We start from the raw sequence: 20,239 nt of genomic DNA on the forward strand, positions 1-20,239 counted from the left end.
TGAATATTGGTTATCAAGGGTGATGCAGTTTCTAAAACATATCCATTGTTTTAGAATAAGAATGTCTATTTCCAAAACGTCCATCATTAGAGTTGACGTTAACATGACCCAAGGGGCCTGTTTTCTCAAATACCACTCGCACTGTGTTAATAAGAAGTTTCTTCTTATTGTGGTAGGAAGATGACTCTCCAAAGTATATTCTACTCTTTTCCAATGAGGTCTTTTGTCTAATGCATCTTAAGTAAATCTGCAAAGGAATAGCAAATCCAACAGATGCATATTTTTTAAGAAATTAGAATGGAGACTTTAATACTGGAGATACAAATTCTATGACTTTTTTTTTAATGTAGAATTAACTTTTTAAAATAGATTTTATTTATTTATTTTTTTATTTTTGGCTGCGTTGGGTCTTTGTTGCTGCGCGCGGGCTCTCTCTAGTTGCGGCGAGTGGGGGCTACTCTTCGTTGCAGTGTACGGGCTTCTCATCGCGGTGGCTTATCTTATTGCGGAGCACGGGCTCTAGGCGTGCGGGCTTCAGTAGTTGTGGCACGTGGGCTTCAGTAGTTGTGGCTCACAGGCTCAGTAGATGTGGCGCACGGGCTTAGTTGCTCCGTGGCATGTGGGATCTTCCCGGACCAGGGCCTGAACCCATGTCCCCTGCCTTGGCAGGCAGATTCTTAACCACTGTGCCAGCAGGGAAGCCCCCTATGACTTTTAAGATATAAATCAGAAGACATTGAAATTTTCACTAGATATAGTAGGAACCAAATTCATTCTTTATTCTTTTTTTTTTACTTTCTTATCCCGTCTACTCTTTTTTCTCATATTTCTTTACCACCGTGTTTCACACATAATAACAAGCCATGCTCAGTAAATGTTTGTGCATCTTTCCTATTGTGAGTTATTGAGTAACTAACTGCAGTACAAAATTCCAACCAATGTGATGTTATGATATATAAATCAAACAATCTCTTCCTGCCTTTAAAGAGCAAAAGTCCAGCAAATGTTTACCTGTAGAATAATAGGAGGGACAACCTTAAGGAAGAGAAGATCTGTGAAGACTCGGGCCAGGTCCAGAAGGCTCCTTGTGGATGAGTGTTGAGGGAGGAAACCCAGTATAGACTCTCATCTCTTCAGCTCACAGTCTATGCTCTATGAAGATATTCATGGTAGCAGATATTTTGAAAAGGGTGATAACTGGTATAGACAAACACTACAAAGAATTTTGGAACATTTTTCTAGTGTCACTTGGGAAACTACTGAAGGATGTGAATGGTTGTTTTTATTTATATCTTTCTATTTCTAGTTATTCATTTTCACAGTCATTCTGGGTTTGAAGACTTGACTATTAATTAACCAATTAATTTATTGTATCTGAATCATGTATCAACTCATTTACTGCAAAGAACCATGCTGTGAAATAGATACTTTCTCCTATTTTTAGATGGGCCTATGAGATTATGACTAGTTACATTGTTTTACTGAGATCCCACCGGTGAAATTAGACTGAAGGTTTTTTGGTTTCTCTGTTTCTTGCACTCTATCTGTTGCTATTCAGATAGACGCCAGGAATCCCAGAAAACAGAATGAATGGCTTAGTGTCTGCTTCTGGGACATCTATGCAAAATCATGACATCTGGAGAACTTGCTTGGTACACTGGATTCTAATAAATTTTAAATTATTTAAATTATTTAAAATTTTAAACTTAAATTAGTTGGTACTTCAGGTTTGCTATTTTTAACCCACTCTGCTTTTCTTTGAAATTATTCTCTGTCAATTGGCTTTTAAGGAAAGAGCCTATATCGAGTCTTGTAATTGAGTATTGACTTTTATTGCTAGTGATGCGGCTGTATCACACAGTGGAATAGGAGGAGGAGTGGGGAGAAATTGAGATAGTGGAGTGGATGGTGGCAGCTTAGAGGGCCAGAGGAAAGCAACTTGAATCTTTGCAGCTAGCGATGGAGTGGCGTAGCTATCGGTGGGGAGCAAGCATCTTCTGAGAACATTCCTAAAAATGGCATGTGGGGTGCAGTTTTTTAAAATATGGGTAATCTTTATGTAATTCATTTCAAACTTATATGAAAATGTAATTAATTTTAACTATGATAACAAATGCTCATATAGTATTCAATATGAATACAAAAGTGAATGTGTCCAATAATGCTTTGAACTTGGAATGGTCAGTTTATGGGATGGAGATTTTGGTCAGAAAAGTTGGTAGAAAAATGAACACTAGAATGGTGCTAGAGGTGCAGGTATGAGCCTCCCCACATGCTCCGTCTCCTCAGCTTTATTTTATCACTTAAAGTGATATCTTCCTTGTGTTTGCTTCCACTGATATGAGAACCCAGATGAACTGGTTTAGGGACAAAGAAGCAAGGAGTAAAAGGAATGCTGGCTTACTCCTGAAGAGGGGCCTGGGAATTGTCAGTAGAAACCTATTGTTTCCAGATAAGTAATGACAGCATTCAAATTTTTCAATAGATATTTCCTGAGCACTTATTACATGCCAGGGACTGCAATAAGTGCTTTATAGGTATTACCTCGCTTAAATCTCACAAAACCTATTATAATTCCCATTTTACAGATTAGGTAACAAAGGTACAGAGAGGTTAATAACACGACTAAGTCACACCTGTGTAAGAGTGATTTTTCTTTTATTCATTCTACAAGAAACCAAGGAGAGAAGGATGCAAGAAAGAAAAAGGCATATAGCACTGTGCTTGGTATACGTTTGGTGACTAATGCATGCTTATTGACTATGTTAAGTCTGGATTTTTGAACAGTTTAGCAAAGACTCTTGGCAGCCTTTACTATAAAGTCTATTAGGCAATAAAATGTGTGAAATGTCTACAAAGGGAGCAAGAGGCTTCTTGAAATAGTTGAGGTAGACTTTAAACTGAATTTTAAACTAAGTCATTGTTTTCCCCAAGTTCCTCCCATTGTGTAATCTCGTAATATTATGACATTCTTACCTCTGATCTTACTAAAGGGTTGTATTTATAGCCTATTTTATAAATTCTTATGACTCACCCCATAAAGTCTGTCATGAACTGGATCTTTAAAAAATGAGAAAAATATCCCTGCCTCTGTTAGAGTGATGGGAGTTAAATAACACCCAAATGTTTTCCCAGGTTTATGCTATTTATAAACTATTAAGAAAGGGGCCTTCTCCACCATCTTCCAAGTAGGGAAGTTTATAAAGTTTCATTTAATGGGACATGATGATTATGGTGATTTGATGATGATGATGAACATATCTTCAGCACCTACTAAGCACCAGAGACTGATTTATGCTTTATTTTTAATCTTCACAACCAGACCTGGGATCTGAGTACTTCATGTTTGACCAGTGAAGCAACTGAGGCTCAATGAATTTGTTAATTATCCCAGAAACAGCAATGTATAAATAATAGAGATATAATTTATTCCAAATTTGAGGTCTGGATGACACAGGTTTTTTTAAAAATTTTTTTGATGTGGACCATTTTTAAAGTCTTTATTGAGTTTGTTACAATATTGCTTTTGTTTTATTGTCTTGGCTGTGAGGCATGTGGGATCTTAGCTCCCCGACCAGGGATCGAACCCGCACACTCTGCATTGGAAGGCGAAGTCTTAACCACTGGACCACCAGGGAAGTCCCTGCATAATATAGTTTTAAATAAGGGATTAAACAAACAGCATTTTTTTTTAAAATGCCAACTTCCAAAACCCTTTCATTGTTCCCAGTGCTACTACTAGGCCAGAAGTTCTAGGCATTTACTGGACAGCAATCAAATAGCCATGGAGTGTGTTTCAGATTTGGGATTCATGAGTATCAGTGATTAGACTGATTTTCATTTACTGTGGCCTCTGGGAAACTGGTAGATGCATAAGTGTGTGAAATATCAGCAGTGAGATAATAAAATTACTAGAACCCAGCAATGCCTGCAAAGTTTATTTATGAATATGATGCAGATAGTGATAATTAATCCTCTGGACATTTCTTAGCTCTTTTAAGAGACAGTGTTTATGATATCTGGAGCAAAACCCGTGTCTTTTCAGTTATTTTACAGTTAAACTTGGAACTTCATTGGTCTAATCAACAATCATTGTTCCCCAAGAAAAGGGTTTTTAGTCTTTTTTTTCCCGTAATACAACAGATTCAAATGTTTTGCAATGAACACTTACTTCCTCATGCTCAGGATTATTTTGTAAGCACTGTTAATTCAGATATGCCTCTGGGTTCTTAAATCCTTTCTGAATTTCTCTAATCATCCTGGGGGTTAGGCATGGGGTTGGTTTGTAAATTCCTGGTGTATAGATGCATGTCAGTGTCTTAGTTTTCTTTATATCTAAGTCTTTACTGTACCAGGAACTATAATTTCATGGTACATGTTTTTACCAAGGAATTCAGCAATAAGCTATTGTCAATAAAATTAAGTGTTTTTTAATATTATTCCAAAATGTTTAGTGATGCTTGTGTTTGGTGGGGAAGATTCACAGAAATGCCTTTTTTCTTGGTATTTGCATCTGGTATAAGCGATATAAATATCCTTTCTAATGAAAAAGAAATAGCTAAAAGGAGGAAGAGTTATCCATATCCCTATATGTCTGTCCATCTACCTATCATCTACCTACCCATCCATTTATCCATCCTTCTTTATGGGTAGATATAGATACAAATAAGTAGATACACATAAATAAGTAGATATACATAAGATACATATATATGTTTGCAATGAAATCCACTAAAATATTAACAGTACAAACCTACAGACAGAACACTATGGGAAATTTTTTTTTCTCATTTTGTTATAATAACATAGTCTTATTCTTAATGATAGAATAAATGTCCATAAAAACCATGTAAAAAAATAAAATATGCTAAGCTCCAAATAGCCATGGACCATGTTTCATATTTAGCATTAACGGGTACCAATATATCGATTTCATGTGCACTTCTTAGGAGGTCACCTCAACCATAAAGGTTTTCTTCAGTCCTTCCTCCTAGATGGGATTGTACATGGTCTTGGTCTTAGTTTGGCCTTCTACAGATATGGAATACCATAGACTGGGTGGATTAAACAACAAAAATGTATTTCTCACAGTTCTAGAGGCTGGGAAGTCCAAGATTAAGGCACCAGCAGATCCAGTGTATGGTGAGGGCACATTTTCTGGTTTACAAATGGTTCTCTTCTTGTATCCTCATTGGCAGAGAGCAGGGAAAGAGCCTATGTCCCCTTCTTCTTCTTCTTCTTCTTTTTTTTTTTTTTAATGAGGTCATTAATCCCATCAGGAGGGCCCTACTCTAATGACCTATTCTAACCCTAACTACCTCCTAAAGACCTTACTTCCAAACACCATCACATTAGGAGTTAGGATTTTAACATATAAATTTTGGGGGAGACACAAACATTTAGTCTACAGTATCCTTCTTTGAGCCTCTGTTCCATCCTGTTTTAGTTTATTTCACTGCTTATTTATAGACCGATATTTCTAATTATGCCTTGTGTTCCTTAAGACATAGCTTTTTGTATTTGGCATTCCATTGCCAAAGCTCAGATACTGGTGTATAAAAAGGATATTAATGTTGTGAAAAAAATAATTCCTGTATGATCTTGATACTTAGTGTTCCTGAGAAGCACTTGGCCATAGACACAAAGCATCTTAATGTTGTCTTATCTGGAAGAGTTTTCTCAACAGAGGAACTACTAACCTGCCCATTTAAAGTTTTAAATTTCATGAAATTGTGTGTTGTAAATCTGCTAAAATATCTATTCCAATTTAAAAAATTTCACTAGAGAATCAGTAAACATCTGATTTCTACGGACAGAGACAAATAGGAGACTAAATATATATTTTACTTAAAATGAAAACAAAACAAACCAACAGCAGCAATGACAGTAACACATACATACTGTGTAATCAAATGCAAGTTTTACACAAACACACATTTCCTTTGAACTGCCATAAATAACTTGCTGGCTAGTGCCATCCTGCTTTGGGCTTGGGTTCATTTTTTTATATGGTATTTTGTGGCAACTGCTAATTATCATAAGCTGTCCAATAAATGTGATGGATTGTCCAATTAACTCTTCATCAGCATCCATTTTTGAAGATGTTACCTATTGAAACTGATGGCAGTTTATGACCTCCATGTTGCATATGTAGCTAATTACTCCTTAGACAATAATTATTAAGTTTCTTATGCTGCATTCAGTCATTTCGTTTTACAAATTATGATGCCATTGTGTTTCCCAATTCATTTGACTTCGCAGCTATGGCTCTCTAAGGATTACTAAAGGTCTGCTGTGGAATGTATGGATCATATAAACATTGAAGTAGATTACAAATGTATCTGTTTTGTAGGTTTTCCATCGACCGGCACACGGACCTGGAGAGACAGTTCAACGTTAATGCAGATGATGGGAAGATAACGCTTGCAACACCGCTTGACAGGGAATTAAGCATGTGGCACAACATAACAATCATTGCTACCGAAATCAGTAAGTGCCTGGGTTTGTTAATTTCTTCCTTATGTGGCTGGGTTCAAGATTGTAATTATAGTTTATGCCTAGGGATCATATGACAAGTGGTCCCAGTTTCTATTAGATATTTTGGCATTAGAACTTATTTTATTGTTCCCGAGGAGCCTTTGAATGCATCGTCTCAACATGAAATAACTTACACTGTGGTAAATGACCAAAAAGTTGCAATATATGTGGGAAGGAAACACTTCTTCTATCCAAGTATTCTTATATCTATATCCGTTGTTCGGCCATCAAAAACAATGTTTTGCATATTAAAATATGGGGAAAGATTTAGTATAAAAGGGTAGGTTAAAAAAATAGAATTCAAGAACTATATACCATAATTTAAATAAGTGGACCCTAACATATATATTATATTTGATATAGAAACTATTACTCACATATTTAAACTATGCATATATACATACATATATACATGCAGAAATACAGAAAGAAAATTTACACTGTCAATACATATCATTTTGGGGAGATGAGATGATAGATGATTTTTTGGTTTTGTTTTTTAGAATTAATATGTCTTACACAGTAATCATGGACTATTTAAAATTATATCTTCAACATAAAATTTTTCATAAATTACATGTGAAAATGTAACGTTTTTTTCAGAGGAGGTTCCAGGGTTGTTAAAATAACACATGTTAGTCTTTCTGCTAATTTTTAATGAGCACAGCTTCTTTGATTACACTTAATGACACTATAATTGAGTCTCTAAACAATAGCTGTATGCTGAAATTTAATGCTATTCTGTCTATGAGAACTCACACTCTGTCTCACCAGTTTTTTTATTATACAGAACATTTAGGTTACATTCTTGAGGGAATTAGGGTAGAAGGTATCTGAATAAGGAAATAAAAACTCACAATAAGAAAGCTTCATGGGCATATATATGTAAAGGACATCAGCCCTAAGATCTGCTCTATGCTTTCTCTAAAATCTCCTCTGGTTTCACAGCTAATGTCTCTGAGATATGTTGATAAATTTGTCTGTAAGAGGAAGAGTAATCTAGACCTTCATGAAGGGCATGGTTTTTCCTTGTTCTGAGATGTGGGGTAATGTCTTCCATGGAGTCTTCCTAAAAACAAAGGAAAACAAAACACAACCACGGTGTGAAAAAGTGACGATTCAAGAGTGAAGAATGTTTCTTTTGGCAACTCAAAGCAGGCAAAGAACCTGCTTGATATGGAATGAAAAAAGAGCTTTGGAAACTTCGGTGTTTTTCCTTATTAGAAGTACCATTTTCTTCTCCAGTATGTGACTCTGGCAATAGTTTTCCCTTGTAACGTTAAGGGATAAAGGAAACAAAGCATCCCATTTGGTGGCTTTGGTTTATTAGAAGTCTTAACCCCATCTAGATATGAAATTTTTACAATTCACAATGTTGAAGCTGCATATCACCTTAAGCCTCTGAGAAAAACTATATCTATTTAGATTGGTTTGAGGCTATATAAAAACGCTCTAAAGGACCATGGTTTTGTTTAAAGTATGTAGGCAATAATTAGGTTTAAAATAATTTTCTCATATATTGAATATAAAAACCTACTTGAGTTCGCCTTAATCTATGACACTTTTTTAATGAGATGGATGCCTTCACTTAAATATTCATCAAGGAGGCCCTAATTATAAGAATCCAGGTACGCCATTGTAAAGAGTAAAAGGAAATGAATACCCAGAATAGGTGGTTAGGAAATATTTCAGGGGCAATCCAGAAACAAAAGTCTCATTTGCAAGGAATCACAGACAAGTAAGGAAGACAGATACAAAGCAGATGCTCTGGGATAATGAGCTGTTAATTCTAGGGTGACAAGGGCACCAAACCAAATAAGGGAAGACATTCATTTGTTCATTCACTCAATAATTATTTATGGAGTCTTTGGTACTTGCCAAGCACTGTTTTAGTGACTGAGGATATATAGCAGTGAACAAAATAAGAAAAAACCCTGGTCCTCTTGAAGTTTTCCTTCTAATGGCACTTGGAAGCCCCTGCATATAAAAGTGTGAGTTGGAATCTGCTGATATATCTATAAAGAATGACACAGAGGTGAGCAAGAAGGTGATGAGTATTGGGAATTACAAGCAGTTCCATGTTGATGGTGTGAAAAAAAAGTATGACCACAAACCTCCTTCAATGAACATATGATTGATTAAAAAATATTGAAATATAGATCAGATAAAGTTTTCTTCATGGCTTGAGAGAAATCACTCAAGTATGTCCCAGATTCAAGGTTACAGTTAGCTCCATAGAGACCAAATAGGAAATGGTTCTGTCCACATGACAACCCTCAGCTTTACTTTGAACATTACAGAATTGAAAATACACAACCCAAACTTACATTATTCTGTTGACATCAATGGGAGTTACCTCACCTTTTATTACATCCTTTTTTGATCTTTTTTTTTTTTTTACTCAGAGATTGAAAACTAAACTTTTTTTTTGACTTTTTGCATGTAACTTTCTTAAAACCAACAAGATTGAGAGTACAAAAGAGAACTTTAATTTTAGTCTGTAAAATATAAGCTGAGGTGGGCATAATTCTAGAAATTTAAATGTAAAATTAGGTTATCTTTTTCTAAATTATGAAAGGAAGTTGAAATAAGATCACAGAGAACTTAAGAAATATTGGAATTACTATGAAAATGGCTTAGAAACTTGTTTTCACTTGGTTTTATTATTTAGCCCATCATGTAATGTTTATCTTCCAAAGCCGCAGACCATGTCTTGGAAAAAAATATTAAAGGGAGATTTATTGTATTTGGATGAGATGAATATTTAAAACCACCCAGGACAATATAACCCTACAGGGGGAGGTTCTAATAAAGATAAAGAAATATTCATTCCAGGGAGAACAATTTAAAATTACTCTCAGATCACCATCTCTTCAGACAAAAGATTTAAGCAAATGAAATTAAGCTAAAAAATGGATTTTAGGAAAGTCCATCTGTTATCTCTTAATGAGAATGGAGATGTCATCCTTTATCCTCTCGTGTCAGATTCACTTAACCAAGGCTGAGATGCTTCACTGTGTATATTTCCCAAGAATTTCAGTGGTAATAGATCTAACGTGCCATCACAATCAACAGGCACATCTCATTACATGATCTGGCAGTTAGATGCCGAAGTGCTAACAAGAGATTAGGCTTGTATAGCGCATCTTTGCTAAGTAGCTTTGCTAGTAGCATCCCTTGAAACTATTTTGCATGGCTGCTGTGTACCGTGGTGGTGAAGGCTTAAAGTAAATTTAGCTAGTTAAACACTGAAAAAGTATTATGTAATCTCTATGGTGCATTTAACTCACATCAGTCTTTGAAAACAGGTACTATTACTGTATGCATTTTCCAGTCAAGGAATCTCAGAGGTTAAGTAACTTGCCCAGAGTCTCCAAAAGAGCAAAGGGTAGAGGCAAGATTGGTACCCTTGTTGCTTAACTGCAGATTACATGTTCTTAGATGCCTTCTTTGGGGGGAACCCTCTCCTATATCTTCTTTCCTTCCATCCTCCTGCTTAAGTCGAGCTTCTGACACTGCCACATCATTTCCTGAAACAAGCGAATGAAATAGTTCTTCTGTGCAAAGCGGAAGGCTGGTGCAGGGACAAGAGTGCAGTGGAGGAAAGAACAAGCCTGCATTTGCTCAGGCCCTCCTATTCTAACATTTATAACCCAGGGGAGGAACATTGCCTAATGGACAAAGCCAGCCTTTGGAACTGTTCAGATGGGAATTCTATTCCCATTTTCGAGATCAGGAAACTGAGGAACATTTTAGGGGACAGGATTTTTCAATGAAGTTCACAGAGAACTTGACATGCCCAGCTGATCCCAGTCACCTGGGTTATTGTTCAAACCAGAGTTCTGGTGTTTGCCTAGGACCTACGGAATCAGAAACTCAAGGCAGCCACTCAGGAATCCACTTTTCGCAAGTTCTCCCACCTCCCCTCCACCCTCCCCATCAGATTCACATTATAATTTAATTATACGATAATTAATATAATTTTACATTATAAACATAATTATGATATTTTGAAGGAAGGCAGAAAAAGGTGACGTGTTCTTCTGTTTGTGTGTTTTGGTCTCTATTTTGTGTTATTCCTGTGGTGATAGGTGATATTTCACTGAGCTGAGGTTTGAGCTAAGGCTTGTCAGATGATGCACAAGATCCCTTTAGGTTGGGTAGTGTAGTAAGACCTACTTAAGAGAGCGACATGGGTAACAAGCTCAGCTGTCAGAGAGATAAAGGATATTGGGGGACAGTAAGGGAAAAATTTGCTTACAATAAGAGTCTCTGCAGGGGCATTTCAGAGGTATTGAATGCCAATTTTAGAGTGTCCTTCCCAGAGAAAGTGGTGATGTGGGATGGAAAGTGGGGAATCCCGCTGACACTGTGTACCCGAGAGCTGGCAATTGGCATTTACAGAAAGCATACTACTATTGGTTACCTGAAAGTATTGTAAAGCAGGAAGCATATAATTGCCCATTAAATTAATCTCTTTGAGTTAGTGATAATGCATTGCTCTAGCCCACTACAGTGGGCTGCACACAATATTGTCAACGAAGCTTTTCACTAATGATGGTTAAATCTCCCAGGGGACATACTAGTTTGATAGCACTTAAGGAATGTTTCTTCCTGACATAGGGCCCAGCTGCCAGAATAATTGCTTTGTCCAACCCAGGCTACTTAGGAAAAATACATCTTTATAGGGAGCTCATTGTTTCGAGAAATTTTGGGTCCTGGAGTTGGATGGAGTTGGCCACATTTTGCCCATATAACCTTGGGCAAATTATTTCCTCTCTCTTGCTCTCAGTTTTCCCACCTGTGAAATGGGAATCATAATTGTTCTTTTAAATTTAGATTGTAGTAAGAATTGAATTAAAAGTGCTGGTACTATACATTTTAGCTTAAAATCTATCTGTAATCTTTAGAAATTGATGAATAAATCGCATATGTTCTTGTTAAGACAGCCCTAACCTGAGGCTTTGAATAACAGCTTAATTTTAAATTATTTGTTTGGTTTATATTTTCTTTTACCCCTTCTCCCGACAACAACAAAATTGGTAGTCATGACCTGTGTGTTACTTCTGGGTGCAGTTGTGTTTCTTCATTGCACAGCCAATATGTTCACTGACCTTCCTCTTGTCCCTGGTTCGGGCATGGTAGATTGACCTGTGCCTAAAGAAAAACCCTCGAAATGAAGCAGGCGTATTCTTGGAGAGCCTGATTGAATTAAGGACTTGAGATTTTATATCAAGATCTCGTTCAAAATATGCAGTGTCTCTATCTATTGCCTGTGGCATAATCAGGACTAGAGTTTCTTTAAAATCAATATCATTCCCTTGTATAGAATTGAGTGGAAGCAGATGGAGAGAAGCTATTGTCCAGTTCAGTAACTCTCACAGAAGGGAAAGGATGATGAAAGTCTGAGGTGAACAGTAAATTTCAGGGGCAGGAGTGGTTAAGGGCTCCCAAATATCAGAGAAGCTATAGCACTATGGCTGACTGTCTGGGAATATGGGCACATGGCAAGTTCCTAGCAAGATCCCCCTACCTCAGACAAGCATGCAGGTGCTATAAGGTAGAGATCAGTATTCTTAACAATAGAGATTATAATGAAGGGAAGTGGAAATAAATTATGGGAAAGTGAAGGGGAAGCTACAGTTTCCTGGGAAAGAGATCAGCATCCAAAATAAGATTTCCCTACAGGGAAGAATGGGAGTGTCATTCCAAGTTCAAGGAGAAGCCTGATGCAGGCCCCGCATGAATATCATTTTGTGGGTAACCCACACCAGATTTATTTTAACCACTATAGTGCCCACTTCATGTACAGCTGCTCCAGTTACTTGAATACTGACTTTGGAATCTCTCCCTTAGTTCCTCTTTGTTCTGCATCCATTCTACCGATATCCTCCCACCACCTCTCCATCTCTTTCATCTTTACCCCTCCTTTGTTCTAATCTACTGATATTTAGAAAAAACCTGCAGATTGAGACTGGAGCTATATCAATAGATTTTAACTAGGAACTCCTTTAAGATGTCACTATGACTAATAGCCCCTTAGTCCTAACCCAGAAAAAGGCAGAAGGTAAGAGGCTTCCATCCCTATGTCTTGCCCTGGTCTCTCTTTATAAACCACCCTCCTCAAATCCTTAACAGTAACTCCTACTGTAGACAACTGTAGATAAAGGATAGGAAGTACGCAGCAAATAGTAATTCAAGGTTTTCAGCTGCAAGTTGTAGCAAACTGACCAGTCATAGCAAACGGTCATCTCCAGATTTGAGGGTACCAGATTAAGGGGGGGCAGGTAGGGGAGGTCCTAGATATGTGAAGAGATTATAAAGATTGGAGGATAGTAGGTTGATTTACCCTCAGCTACGGTTTCTCTGGGGACAGAGGAAGCACATGGACTTGGGAAGAAAGTGCAGACATCAGTCTACAAGTCAAAGAGAATAACATATGAATTAAGTGGCCAAGTTTATAAGTCAGTTTGCTTGGATGGAATCATAATTTTTTCATTCAATCACACTCACGCCATGTAAATTACTTCTTTCTGTGGCTTAGTTTCCCTATTTATAAAATGGGGGGGATATATTGAAACACCTTTAGAGGTGTGTGATAAGGAGTGAATATGTTTACATCCTAATATCTTTCCTAACATAGAATAAACTTCTGGTAATAATGCTTATGTTAATATTATTATCATAACAATAATTATAAAGTAAACATTAATTTTATCACTTTATATAATTAAAGAGGATATGCCTAAAAGTAATCTTTTTGTCATCATGTAAAACCACCCAGCTTTATTTTGAGGATATACAAATTGTGAGTTTTTGAGGACGTATCATCCTGAGATGATTTGGGAGGTATAATTTTCCACAAAAATATGTATCCAAAAGGAGGGGCTTCTTTCCTCTTGTCAGTCCTGGCCAGCTTGGCAACCTTAAAAGCCTCCTTCTTACCCCAAACTAAGGTCATAGTTACTGTTACCACTGCTTTCTCAGACAGCAGTAGTGCTTACTAGGTAAAACCAAACTATGAAGTCAAATTTTCAGAGCCGAAACATATGCTCTATGTGTGATTTGAATAAGTCACATAATCTCTTTTAGCCTCAGTTGCTATATTTGAAGTTTGTCATGACAATTAAATGATGTAATACAGGTAAAATGCATAAAACAGAGCCTGGCATATAGGAAGGACTCAATAACGTTTCTTCTTTCCCCTCTCTAGTGCCCCTCCCCCCTCCTTCCTCACCCTCCTCTCTATCCTTCTCCAGACCAAACCTGGTGCCTACTCTCTCTTACATAAACATAAACTTTATGTCCTTTATCTAAACATTCTATTTGTCATTCAATCTCCCTTTTTCTCCCAGCCACTTGGGTTTAGGAATAAAGGGAACCAAAATAGTCATATGGACATTGATATGTATTGGTTCACTTCTGCTGCATAATAGACCGTGTCAAAACTTAAAATGATAAAGATGTATTTCTCGTGGTTCTCTGGAGCAGCTGAGTGGTTCTTTTGGTCTGAACTGGTTTTGCTAGTCTATCTGGTCAGCTGGTGGCTTGTCTGGGGCTGGATGATCTATATTGGCACCAACTGTATATATGACAGGCTAGTTAGGTGTTAGTCAGCACCCCTTCTCTGCTCCACGTGGCCTCGCATCCTCTAATAGGCTAGCTCAGCTCCTTTGGTGCTACTCCCAGGCTTCCATGGAACCGCAAAAGACTGGGGAGCAAGTACTTGCCAAGTCTCTGTTTGCATCAAGTTTGCAAATCCCACTGGTCAAAGCAAGTCACATTACCAAGAGCAGGTTTAAGGAGTGGAGAAACAAATGTCACCTCTTGATGGGAGGAGTTGGAATTTCCAAATATTATGGGCATTCTTTTTTTGAAAAATTAATTTCACACTGGGATGCTAAATCTCAGTATATATGACCAAGAATGATATGGATCTGTAGCCTACACACATAGGTACTTCCCTTCTAGATTCCTCTTCTCACATACATCTAAAATTCTCTGCTCTCATGTCTTACTTATTTGAGAAAAAGGATTGGACACAGTATTTCTAACAGCTGTCAACTGGTTAACTATAGATTCTTTAGAATTTCAACTTAAAGAGCAATTTGTATTATTCATAATAAATCTATTAGCACATTTTTAATGCTACAAAAATTTCTCCTACCTGACTCCTAGTGTAAGCTTTAGCAACTATTATTAATCCTTTGCTATAAGGTCTCAAAGATCCATGCTCTTTGCCTTTAAGAGACTGGTTGAGGCTTATAATACCCATTTATTTGCTTGAGGTTTTGAAAATACTTTTTTTTTTTTTTTTCGGCCATGCCGTGTGACTTCCGGGATCTTAGTTCCCCGACCAGGGATGATCAAACCCGGGCCCACAGCAGTGAAAGGGCCGAGTCCTAACAACTGGGCTACCAGGGAATTCCTTGAAAATACATTTCTAAAGGGAGAAATTGGTAAAGTCCTTGTTCTCATGAGACATTTTATTATTGCTTTGTTATTGATCACTGTTTTATCCTGGGAGCCTAGCACAGTGGGGCTCCCAGTACATATCTGCTGAGTTAATGAATGAATAAAGGAAATAAGAATTAATACCACAAGATATTAACCTGATGAGTTTTGACTCTAAACAGACACTATTTATTAATTGGTGGAAAGGATCTCTGCTTTTAATATACCCCACTCAGCTCTTTGTTCAAAGTCTTGGGCAGACAAGCACATAGGCGCAATGGCTTTTCTGGATTTTTTAAAGTCATTCTTTCCTGAGTGACTGAAGCTGAGGCATAAAGGGCAGGAATGACTATGCTCTCCTTGTATGAAAATTGTGGGGCACTGACTGTGCTCAAAAGGAAGAATTTCTATAGAATATTAACCAATCTAAGGTCAGAGACAGAGACCATGAGAAAGGTGCTGGCAGAGAGGAGCCTCAGGTCCTCTCACTTTTTCCCCAAGGAGCCAGGCTTCTGATCTAAGAACCTTTATTTCTCTTCCCTCTGAGAGCCTGAGGCAAGCCCTGAATTATGCCAGCCCACACTTCATTACCCAACGAGCCCGTTTATCGTTTAATCTGATCTGTATTGAACAAGTGGAAGCAGGTTACAAAGCAGCAAAGCCTAAAGAATGAAAATGCAGCATGTTTTCTGATTACAGGACTCCCTAATCCAGAGCTTAGAAGTCAGGGCTAAAAATAGATGCCAATTCCATCTCTGATCCACCCCCACCCACCTAGCATTTCAGTGTCAGGTCAGGTGGCCCTTTTAGCCAGATGGTAGAATTTTGAACTATGATAACTTGCTTCCATCTAATTTGGGGTGGCAGGGCATTGGTCACTCTACACCCTCACTTATGATACTGATACTTTCTTGTTCCTGGAGTATCTATAGGACAAGGGTTCACCCCACATGATGCCCAAGGTCAAGGGTTACACTGTTTGTCACAAAGAAGCAAGGAAGTAGAATGTAAAGAAATTGTCTCTAAGGCATGCATTGAAACTCTAAATATTATTTACTTAAAAAGCATATAATTTGGAGTAGGGTGGGATCTCTCCATTGGATGGGAGAGACAGTCTTCTCTGGGAAGATCCTTTGTGGATGGTATATTTTCATCAGGGTCATAAAGTAACAGTAGGCTTTTGTCAGAGATGTATTTCCAAACTAACAAACATCTTGATCCAGAGGAGAAGAGCATAGAATACCTTCTGAAGATTAGAGAACTCAGGAGAGAAAAGAATATATGGTTGGAAAGTTAAGTATAGAAAATTATGATTGCCTTCGGATGCCAGGTACAGGAAATGATCTTATTCTCTGTGTCAGAGGGGCCCATCAAATACATAGAAATATCAAAATAAGGGAAATGTGTGGCTCAGAATATTAGCATTCCAGATTTAGGAGCAGAATAGGTTTGGAGTGGAACAAAGAGCCTACAACCTGGAGAATGAGAAGGGGAAGAATATGGCTATGATGGTGGCTCAGAATCACCCAGAGAGCTTGTTAGAACATAGATTCCTGGGCCAAAGAATCTCTATTTCTAACAAGTTCCCACGTGAGGCCGATGCTGCTTGCCCAGGGCCCTCACTTGGAGAACCACTGCTACAACCCCTGCAGTCCTGATTCAGAGTAAAACTGAAGCTGCGTTAGAAATGGACTTTGAATGAACAGAAATCGGCATCTGGCTAAAACTAATGAGCAACAAGGAAACTGATGGAGATCCTAAACCTTGGTGAGGAGGATGAAAATAATGATACAATTAAGAGTGACTGCTTACTGTATGCTAGGCAACATTCTAGCCCTTCTCATGCCCTTTATCCATTTAATCCTCACAACAGTTCCATAAATTGGTACCACCAGTCTCTCATCTCATAAAGAAAGCTAAGATACCAAACTTCAAGCTCTCCATGTTTAGGTGCCTAAGTTTGGATTTGATCCTAGGTTTGTCTGACTCTTCAGCCCAATCTCTGACAATTGAGCCTGCATCCTCTCCTAGTGATAGCCTAGTTGCTCCTGAGACATATCATGATTCATGTTAACAAGTCAGAAAACAGAAAAGGTGGTCCATCCTTCCAAAGCTTAAGAGTTTACAGCCTTCCTTTGACTAGCTCTTTATAAAACAGGTTAGAACACAATGGGATGTCACTGATAGGCTTTTTTCCCCACTGAAAGGGTGGGAGGAGGTCCAGTTGGGGATAATGAATTTAAAATTTGCATCTGTGAACTATCTGTTCCAGGGGAATTTGGATTTTTAGGAACCTCCAGTTCCTAAATTTAAAACAAATTAAAGGGGCTCCTTATATTGGAGTTTGAATGCTCCTGCAACCCACTGAGATAAGCCTGGAATGATGCCGAAGTCTGCTCCACACACCTGCTGTTATAATTTGACAATGAATGATTAATAATAGGCTGAAGAAGGGAGACATAGAATAAAACCATGGACGACAAATGTGGAAGGAAAAAGCGTCGACTATGCAGCCAAACAAATATGAATTCCAACCTAGTTTACATTAACAACAACCTACTTGAACATCAACAGTTTCCTTGATCAATCTAATGTGTTTATTTATTGGTTAAAAGGAAACTATAATACTCAATAGGGAACTAAAACTCACCTGGTTGATATAGAGAATATATATGCATATATAATTATTATCATATTTCTGTAATTAATATAGATTACATTAATATATTATAATCATCATGTTATATTAAACATATTTATTATAATTTAATATGGTATAATATAAGGATATTCTCTATATCTGTTTTTAGCAATGGCAATAATAATAAAAGCCTCCTCACCTGTTCTTTCAGGTGGACTATTGTGAGCTTGATGTTTAAGAGACACTGACCAAAAAAAAAAAAAAGAGACACTGACTTTTTAGAACATTCTCTGCCTTGACTTTAACTGTTTTGTTTAGTAAAACAAACAATGCTAATGCGCTATGAAGAAAATTTGTGTTTGTAAAAAAACGTTCTATTTAGCATATATATATATATATTTTTTTTTTTCCTAGCTCTTAAATAAGGCTTGTCTTTAGGTTGTGTTTTAGGCACAGTATCTAAATATTAGATTAATATTAATCTTAATAATTGATTATTATTAATCAATTAATAATAATAATAATAACCGATTAATAATAATCTGTTAATATTTGAGTATCTCTGGATATAAAAATACCCACACTGAGCCAGCATTTGATTTCCTGCTGAATTGTTTTTCACATTTCCAATATAATTATGTAGCAGTTACAAAGAAACAAAGACTGAACACAGAATACCAGAATACAACAAATCCACATTTGTTTATTTAAGAAACGATATAAAAAGCATGGAAGACAGAACTGATGTGTTGGGTGACTTCTCAGGGAAACTGATAACCTGAAATAAATCTGAAAGTATCTGGATATTTATCAGAAGTGATTGGTTAGGCATGGGTTGAAAAGGCATTTAGATGTTCTACAAATGGCCTCTGGCATATAAATAGGAGACCTTAGTGAAAATGGAAAATACTGAATTAGATATCTTTATTTTGGTTTTGGTCTCTGAATGATTGATTTTGTCCCTTGTAGTCTCCATCTTAAAGAGAGCTAAGATCCAATAAATTAGTCAGTAAATGTACCAAATGACTGTTGACTGAGCACACAAAACCTTAGTGAGTCAAACACATTTCTGCACCTCTGTACTAGACACTATGGTCACGTGTTGTTAAAGATGTAGTTCCCGGCCTGGAGGCGGGGCTTCTGCAGTAGGGAGATAATTGCTGGACTACAAGCTGGTTGTCTAATGGAAGGAGACAGAACACATCCTAACAACACATATGAGGAAGAAATTAGCTCTGTATGGTGCCTTCTCCAGTGTCCCTAGGAGTCAAGTGCAGTGCTCTATTGGGACAAGTGAAGAGGAAGAGCAAGAATGTTGCAGGCGAAGGGAATAGCATGAATCCACCCAGGATGTTTTGGGAATTTTGTGATGAAAGGGAGGGACTTGTTGATCTTGGCTTGTTTCAGTCATGGTTATGGGAGCCTCCACTGTATGCGCACTTATTTCCACGTGGACCTTTCTGTTGTGCTTTTTAGCCAACAGGAAAATAAAAATGAACACCCAAGGTATATTGTCTGGTTGTAGAAAGGCTGGAGAAGCTCACTGGTCTTTGGACATCATAGGAATTACGATTTGGGAAAGTTGCATAGATGCATACAGAGCAACTCTCCTACTATCTCCTTTGATTCAGCGTCTAGATCTGTTAAATTTAATAATATCTGTGTGTGGCAATCAAGGCAAACTAGAATTTGAGATGCTACCTAATTCCAGGCAGAATGACAGTCACCACTGTGTGCAAACATTTGTTTCATTCACTCCTTATAACAGCATTGGGATGGACACATCCTGAGCATTGTTTCAGAAATACATGAAATGAAATCCAGGGAAGTCAGGGAATGTATATGAGGTCACAGATCTAATACTATGAGGTTCAAATCCACCAGGTTTAATACCAAAGCCTGAACTCTCTACCCTTTGGTGCTACTAATTAAGTGTGACAGATGGGCAAACAGAGCAAACATTCTTGAAAAATATTAATCTCTGTACAAATGTGTCATTAAATGCCAGGTTTTGTGCTAGGCACTATACGTTCGGGAAGAAAAAATCAGGGAATTAAATTGCTGATAGTCTACTTGGGATAAAAATCATAAAAATAAAAGTCATATAAGGTAGTATGTTTATTTTATTCAGCATAGTTTTGCCAAGAAACTTGGCTCATCTATACCTTCACATGAATATTTTTGTCCTTCTTCTTAATGGACACATACTGTAATTATTGTGTCTACAATAGGAACAACTAATTTTAAGAGGCAAGGAGTTGGGTATGATAAATCCATTCAGGAAACATAGGTTCAATTCTTGGACCTATCATAATGGTACTTCTGGACTTCAGAGTTCTCTTTAGCCTGTGGATAAAATGAGACCATCACTAAGTTCTCATCCATCTCGGGTTGATGGATCTTCAGTGGCTGCAGCATAATATGATAATGAAGAGCACAGGTTTGGGGACAGAAAGATGTGGGGTTGTAAGCTAACTACAATACCTGTAACTCATGTGATGTGAGGAAAAGCGCTTATCCTTTCTAAGCCTCATTTTCATCATTTGTAAGGTGTACGTAATAACATTTTTCTATAGTGTTGTATGCTTCACCTACCATAGTCCCTAG

The 20,239-nt window shown here is 37.4% G+C and overlaps 1 protein-coding gene across 3 annotated transcripts in view; it reads left to right on the forward strand.

Annotated features, from left to right (window-relative positions):
* Positions 1–20,239, forward strand: part of CDH8 (cadherin 8) — a 367,319-nt gene that overhangs the window by 240,662 nt on the left and 106,418 nt on the right. For 2 of the 3 annotated variants that reach the window (XM_061173974.1, XM_061173972.1), the window contains exon 7: positions 6,353–6,489. In XM_061173974.1, coding sequence (XP_061029957.1) covers positions 6,353–6,489 — 137 coding nt within the window. Of the gene's footprint in view, positions 1–6,352; positions 6,494–20,239 lie in introns of all 3 variants that reach the window. The other variant, XM_061173973.1, reaches the window with a different exon arrangement.

The sequence above is a fragment of the Eubalaena glacialis genome, chromosome 18, assembly GCF_028564815.1.
Source record: "Eubalaena glacialis isolate mEubGla1 chromosome 18, mEubGla1.1.hap2.+ XY, whole genome shotgun sequence".
In the NCBI taxonomy this organism is placed as follows: domain Eukaryota; kingdom Metazoa; phylum Chordata; class Mammalia; order Artiodactyla; family Balaenidae; genus Eubalaena; species Eubalaena glacialis.